Source organism: Hibiscus syriacus, unplaced genomic scaffold, assembly GCF_006381635.1.
Source record: "Hibiscus syriacus cultivar Baekdansim isolate YM2019G1 unplaced genomic scaffold, ASM638163v2 tig00110548_pilon, whole genome shotgun sequence".
In the NCBI taxonomy this organism is placed as follows: domain Eukaryota; kingdom Viridiplantae; phylum Streptophyta; class Magnoliopsida; order Malvales; family Malvaceae; genus Hibiscus; species Hibiscus syriacus.
In genome coordinates this window covers 4,335,193-4,343,029 of record NW_024062775.1, presented here as the reverse complement: position 1 = coordinate 4,343,029, position 7,837 = coordinate 4,335,193, and the positions used below count along the sequence as shown (strand labels likewise).

At 36.1% G+C, this 7,837-nt stretch overlaps 1 protein-coding gene across 1 annotated transcript; it reads left to right on the top strand.

Moving 5' to 3' along the window:
• The first annotated feature begins 909 nt into the window (after window positions 1-909).
• LOC120130622 lies at window positions 910-1,564 on the top strand. The gene is made up of 2 exons (XM_039147828.1): window positions 910-960; window positions 1,118-1,564. Exons 1-2 carry the CDS (start codon window positions 910-912, stop codon window positions 1,562-1,564), a joined length of 498 nt encoding a protein of 165 aa, XP_039003759.1.
• Window positions 1,565-7,837: the final 6,273 nt, after the last annotated feature.

The window sequence follows — 7,837 nt, the reverse complement described above, 5'->3', positions numbered from 1 at the left end:
AATAAAATAAAAAATAATAAACAAAAATCAAATAAAATGAAAAGTAACAAATATAATATATATTTTTTTAGAAATTACATAATCTTTCAAAATTATATATATGTTTTAACAAAACTAAATATTATAATTTTAAAATATTATGATTTCAAAAATTATATATTATATAAGTTATTTTAAAAAACTATACAAGCTTTCTTAAAATTATATATATTATAATTTTAAAACTATATTATATATATATATATACACACACTTTTGCAAAGCAATATATTACAACTTTAATATATATATATAATTTAAAACTATATTTATCATTTATCTTCAAAACCATGTTGTTAATATGTATTTTTAAAAGCACATTTAAAAAAAAAGACTATATACATATATTTCGAAATCATATGACATAATTATTTAACGATCCATGACGAAAATGAGTGTCTACAACATTAATGGTGTTCCTGCTAGTTTCTTTCGGTTTTATAGGTATATTTTGGGTGATGATGTTTTATCTATTTTTCTTAGTTTATTGAATGGGTCTACTAATTTTAAGGAGGTCAATTATATTTTCATTGTTCTTATTCTTAAAATTAATTTTCATATTTTAATGAAAATTTTTAGATCGATTATTTATGCACGATTATCTATAAAATTATGTCAAAAAACTATTGTCAATCGTCTTAAATCTTTTATGTCTCTTTGTATTTTTTTATAATCAATGTGCCTTTATTTCATAATGTTCAATTTCAGATAATTTTGTTGTTGGTCATGAACTTTTTCATTACTTAAAGGTTCTAAAAATGGTTGACTTAAACTTTCTTCATGATGTTATATGTCGTTTTGACTTTGACTTTCGTTTTATTAATTTGATTACGAAATGCATCACCACTGTATCAGTTCGCTTGCGTATCAATGGCTAAGTTTCAGGTTATTTCTACCGGAAGCGTGGATTTCGGCAAGGAGGTCATCTATCTTCATTCCTCTTTTTGTTTTGCTCTCAAGGCCTCACGGCAGACCTCCCTTTGAAACAAAACAAGGGAAATATTAAAGGTGTTTGAGCCTCTGGGGACCACGGATTAACCATCTCCTTTATGCTGACCACTGCTTGCTCTTCATTAAGAATTCTGAGGACGAAGCTCTAAGTTTGAAGATCGTTCTTTGTGAGTATGAAGTTATTTCAGGTCAAAAAGTTAACCTCGACAAATCTCTGATTTTTTTAGCTCGAAGACCCAAGGTGTGTCATAAGCAATCCATCTCCTCGATTCTGGGTGTTCAAGAAGGTACTGATCCAGGCTTGTATCTTGGTTTTCCGTTGATCATTGAGAAGAACAAGACTAATGCTTTCGGTTTTCTAAGAGACAAAGTAATCAAACATACCGGGGTTGGACTAAAACTTGTTATCTTCTGGGGACGTGAGATTTTTCTAAAGGCGGTGACCCAGGCCCTTTTGACCTATGCGATGACGTTCTTCTTAATCCCGGATGGTATCATCAACTCGATCATTTCGGATATGCAAAGGATCTGGTGGACCAGAAAGAACAGAAATGGATGGACGCACGTTGCATGACGCAGAATCTACCGACCCAAAAGAGCTGGAGGGATTAGTTTATGTGATCTGAGCCTGTTCAATCTTACCTTGATGAGGAAGAAGGTATGGCGGTTGTTGCATAACAAGGACTCCTTATTGTTCAAAGTTTTGTCTTCTAAATACTTCCCAAATGGTAATCTGCTGGAGGCTAAAAACGGGGATACAGCTTTTTTTATTTGGAAATGCATCTCCAAAACTAAGGAAAGTGTCAAACTAGGGTTCCAATCAGGGGCGTGACTAGGGCGGCGCGAACTATTGTGACGTTTTTTCAATAAACGCCACTATAGATGGACCTATTGCGACGTTTTTTCTAAAAACGCTACTATTATTGTGCTGGCCCCAAAAAAATGCCTAAAAAAATATATATATAGTGGCGTTTCTCTAATAAACATCACTATAGATGGACCTATTGCGACGCGTTTTCAAAAAAACGCCACTATTGTTTCTCCGAAATCGAATATATCTAAAATATAGGGTCCCTTTATAAGAATTTGTACAGGGCCCCCCGAAAACCTAGCTACGTCCCTGGTTCCAATAGAGAATCGACATTAATAGCCCAACCCTCATGCATAGTGTTCGCTGGGGTGGGGACCTCCCGGTTTCGTTGATTTCTTATATCGATAGCCAAATCGATCTCATCAGGTGCCATGATTTTATGATTTCAAATGAACCTAAATGGGATGCAACCAAGATCACAAGGGTATTTGGAAATGAGGACGCTGCAGCTATTTTAAGTTACCCCATCACTCCCGCTGTTGGAGACCGCCTCGTGTGCTCAAGAGTTTATAATACTAAATCCGGATACTCTTGACTACTGAATTGACTTCAAGAGGTTAGAGATCCTTTAAAAATCTGAAAATTGCTCGTCATTGTCAAAACACTCCTTAAGGCTAAAATTCTCGTGTGGAAGGTTTGTCACGAGGCACTCCCCTCCGATGCTAAGCTCTAATCTGCTTGAATTGAAAATGATTGTTGTTCTCTTTGCAATTCAGAGTTGAAAACCACCATTCATGCGTTGAAGGATTGTCATTTCGTTCGAGAAGTGTTTCATCTTTCATAACTTGACCCTTTTTGTTTCACTGGGGTTTTCCAATCGTGTACAGTGGTTTAAAAACGTTGAGGTTGTTCTCTCCGGTGATAGGTTGTGAAATTTTTTTCTTCTTGTGTGGAGCCTGTGGAACAGAAGAAATAAGTGGATTCACGATGGTGTCCTTCAACCAACCAGACAAGTGGTGAATTTTGCCTGGTTTCTTGGTGCTGAGTTCCTTGAGGCTGTTTGCTCTTTTGATTCATCTCCCAAAGACCCAATTGTGCATGCAGGGAAGAAATGATCGAAACCTATCGCTGGTAAACTTAAAATTATCGTGGATGGCACCTTCCTTCCTGACTCCAAAGCTTCTGCTATTGGCATTATTGCAAGGGATAAAAACAGGAATGGTTGTGGGAGGACATGCATAACGGCTCCATGGGCCTCCCAACGCCAAACTGGTGGAAGCCATTTCTCTTTGCGCTGGTATTGAACTAGTTCACGAGAATCCCTTAAAGGTTTTGGGCAGGAGTCTCGATGATAAGTCGTGCCTGAAGTTGTTCATGCACATCTTGAGGAGCTCTTTCTAAGTAAACTTCTGGGGAAGGACTGGAGCTGTTGGATGTTGCTCAGTGCTGCTATAACTTAACCAAAAAGCTCTGCGTCGAACTTCAGCCCCTTCGAGTTGGCCCCGGAGCAACAGCCTCTTGAGTGGAATTTTTGTTGACTTTAAGAGCGACTCATACGAGGTGGTAAACAAAACCCTTCCACAAAATCTAGATCTCTCAGTTACAGGGTTCCATCTTCAATTGGCTCGCTCCATCTTGCATAATGCAACCAATTTCAATGTTGGATATTTCTTGTAACAAGCCAATTTGGTTTGTCCACGAGTACCCTGAATGTATTTCAAACTTTATTGTGCTTGAGTTGACGCGCTCGTTTTAGAATGATGAATGAAATTATGATTTTCAAAAAATAAAGGATCTTTCAAAATAAAATATTTTTTGTTCTATTATCATAAAGAAATATTTACACAAATCCAAAAATTAAGCTTCAATTATAGAAAATAAGACGATCCAAAAATCAAAATATGGAACCATCCGTCCTTTAACCTGCAATTTAAATTTTAGATATCCAATACCTGCATCATGTAATCAATACAGTTCAAGTAAAATTAACAAAATAGTGATTCACTCAGAATTTAATTAGCTCACGAACACCTGATATACGCCTGTATCAAAACCGGAAACGATTATTTCCAGTAACCTTGAAATTCTTAAATCAACAAAATAATCGAGTAACACAAATAAATAAAAAGGAGACACCAAACTTACATGGAAAACCTCTTATAATTAAGGGGGGACAACCACGGGACCTTAGTCCACAGGAAAATCTTCACTATGTAAAGGAATGGTATACATGTTCGTCTTATGGTATTTGACCAACCATCGACAACGAAAGCTCCTCAAAACTAATCTCAATACATCACTGCATAAAACCAAGAGGGTTCAGAAAACAGGACTTCAATTCTTAAACAACTGCATCTGTATGAAAAATCTTCAGAAAATTGACCTGCTACAGCATAGAACCGTGTTCGAATGTCTCCGAACCTCGATTACAAGTCTTCCCGGTGCTTCAAATGACTTAATATAAACCTTAAATGTCGACTAAGCTATAGAAAAACCTTGCCACACATTTTTTGATTTCCAAGTTTAGAGGGGCGTAAATGGTTGTAATTGTGCTTGAAATCCTTGATGGAGATGGTGGGAATGGGACGTATCTTCTCTTTTGGTAAAAAAAAATGTTAGAAGCCAAACATGATTTTTGACTTCATATGTCGGCAGCCTGCATGAAACAAAACACTTAGTAACAACAAGATCGAGGTAGCTAAGAGCTTGGAAATTAAGAAAGCATGAAACATGTGAAGCAAAGTTTTGGCAGTATACATAATTATTAAGCATGAAAGTTTAAAAGTCAAAGTTGGCAGTACCCTAGGAATATTTATAGTCCGATTTCTATGTTTTTTCTTGTTTTTTTCTTATTTTATTTCTTACTTTTTCTAAAGCAAAATTTTTGTGTTTTTGTTGTGTATCCACTTGTGGTTGTCTTGTTAGTGGAGAATGTAGTGATAGATAATGGTAGGTAGATAAAAATACCAAATTTTTGAAATATGATTTAATTTAAAAATAGATTTAGTGGGATTTGATTGATTTAAGTGCTTGTAACCAAGATGATTTGAAAAATGATGAAATCAACCCGGTTACAAGCACTCAAATCAACCAAATCCCACTAAATCTATTTTTAAATCAAACCAAATTCTAAAAATTAGGTATTTTTACCTATCCTACCCATTATCTATCACTACCTTCTCCACTAACAAGACAATCACAAGTGGATCCACAACAAGAACACAATAATTTTACTTTAGAAAAAACAAGAAATAAAATAAGAAAAAACAAAAAAAAACATAGAAATCGAGCTATAAATATCCCTAGGTTGCTGCCAACTTTGACTTTTCAACTTTCATGCTTAATAATTAAACATGTATATTGCCAAAACTTTGTTTCACATGTTTCATGTTTTCTTAATTTCCAAGCTCTTAGCTGCCTCGATCTTGTTGTTACTAAGTGTTTTGTTTCATGCAGGCTGTCGACATATGAAGTCAAAAATCATGTTTGACTTCTAACATTCCTCCCCAAACTTGATTTTCCATTCCGAGCTTTTTTCTACTTGTCATCTCCAATCGTTCTTCATTTGTTATTAGATCACTCTTTGCAAAGAGACTGAATAGTTGAAGGACTATTTAATTCATAATCGTTGTACATTTCTTCTTTTCTTTTCTCTTCTCTCTTGTAGATCTTCAAACTTCAGTGGGAGGTGCTTCAGAATTTCAGAATTTTTTATTATGTTGTTAGCATCGCTGCTGCTGCTTGACGACAATGGTATATTTTGTTGAGGACTTTGATTAGGGTATTTACAAGATTAGTCCTTAAGCTTCAACTATAAATACCCTAACCCATTTATCTTCAAAATCATCCCAAATCATTTCTTTCTACTAATACTAAAGAGCTTTCTTGTGAGTGTTTTGTAAACACCTGTAAATTTTCTCTTCTTAGTAAAAGATCTGCAGCAGTCCGGAGACGTAGGCATAATTGCTAAACTCCGTTATCAATTTCGAGTATTATTTTTCCGCTTTTATTTCGCATTCTCACTAATCTGGTTATAAGGAAATTACTCATTTTATTTCCCAAAAACTGATATAAAGAGCTTTGGTGAATTTTGTCAATTTTTCTGCGAGATTATTAATCACGTGAATAGTGAATTTCATGAATAGTAAAATTTTGTCGGCAATACGAGTTTGTCGACGGAGGTGTTCTAATACACAGTGGTTCGCAGGAATTGTCAAAATGATCCAAAAGAAGCCAAATTCGAGTGGGAGCGATGGCTTTGAGAAACGAAGTGGATGATCTCAAGAGGGAACTGCTCATATGCAAGGGAGCAATGAGTGAATGGAGTGCGCTCAAGACCTTCTTGGAAGGACATAGACTAGGAGCGATGCTCGGGGGAGAGAAGGAGATGCCCAGAGACTTTCGAAGGCCATAGTTGTAGCCGAAAAGCTTATTGAGCTTGCAGGAGTCAAGCCAAGTAGCAATGTGTCGTCCAGGCCCATCCCAGGAATAATGGCAACAGTGGGTGAGATCGGAAAAAGGTGTAGTAGGGAGATGGTAAAGAAAGCTCTTCGAATGGCCAAGGTGAGCCATCGAATGTTCGTAGCCAAGTAAAGCCATCGGGAAATAATGGCAAAGCTAAGTCCGGTGTAAAGAAGAAGGGAAGCTGCCGGATCTAAAGAATATAGATGTCGGACTATGTGAAGATTGCATCTTTGGAAAATAAAAGAAAGTCAGTTTTGCAAAGATTGACAAGACAACCAAGGCTGAAAAGTTAGAGTTGGTTCATACTAATGTATGGGAACCATCTCTTGTAGACTCACTATATTATGTCACCTTCATCGATGATTCTACAAGGAAGGTGTGGGTTTATTTTCTGAAGAAGAAATCAGAAGTCATTGAAAAATGAGACTGGTCTGAAAGTCAAGCGGTTGAGGTCTGATAATGGAGGAGAGTACAGAAATAGTAGATTTAGAGATTTATGTGCAAACAATAGGATCAAGATGGAAACAACAGTTCCCATGACACTGCAGCAGAATGGCGTAGCAGAGCGCATGAATAGAACTATGAATGAGCGTGCATGAAGCATGATGATACATGTCGGATTGCCCAAATTGCTATGGGCTGAAGCAATCAATACTGCAGCTTACACTACAAGAAAATATACCTTTAATGACACACGAACGATGACACACGCTAATTTATGACTTGCAAAACATGTGTGTCATAAAAAATGTCATGTTTTTTAAAATATGAACGATTTATGACTTACAATAATGTGTGTCATATTTAATAGTCACAATCCAACAAAATTACAAAAACACGGAGTATAGTTTTAATTGTGTTTCATCTTTAGGAGTCATATTCTAATTTCCCCCCTTATTTTCATCCTTTCCCGCTTGATCTTCCCCCCTCGTTAATAAAAGTTCACGCCGCATGTGTTTCCCCCATTTTTCTCTTTTTCCCCTCTTTGTCTTTGCAACCTCCCACTGGTTTGGCCATTCACCACAACGCAGTCGAGGGAGTCAAAAATCAAGGGTTTCCACAGGTATTCCTCATTCTCTATTCCACCACTCAATTTGGGTTTCCACAGGTATTGGTGTTATAGATGCAGAAGTAAAGAGAAGGGTTATGAGATATAAGTGAAACAGGGTTTCTATGATAAGGTTAGACATTACTTCTGATTTTTCTGTGATGATGATAGCATGTTTTTTCTAGGAATTATTTTCTCCTTTTTTCAGAAAACATCTCACATTAGTGTTATTTCCATCTGTGCGTAGTTGGATGAGCTGAGACAAATATACGAGGAATTGCATGAATTTCTGGAAGAGGCGCTTGTTAATGTATAAAGCATTTATATTACAAATTCAAAATACCATTTGTGGTTCCTACATGTATATTAACATAAATTAGCATCCTCAAAGGTTTCATTGTTAGAGCTTGAAGAAGTTCCTCATTTATGCAAAGAGAAGTTTGCCCCTTGTATTGTTTATATTCATCAAATAGGTGGGTCTGTGTCTCTTCGCATATCCATGTGTCAAATCAATTCCTGTGATA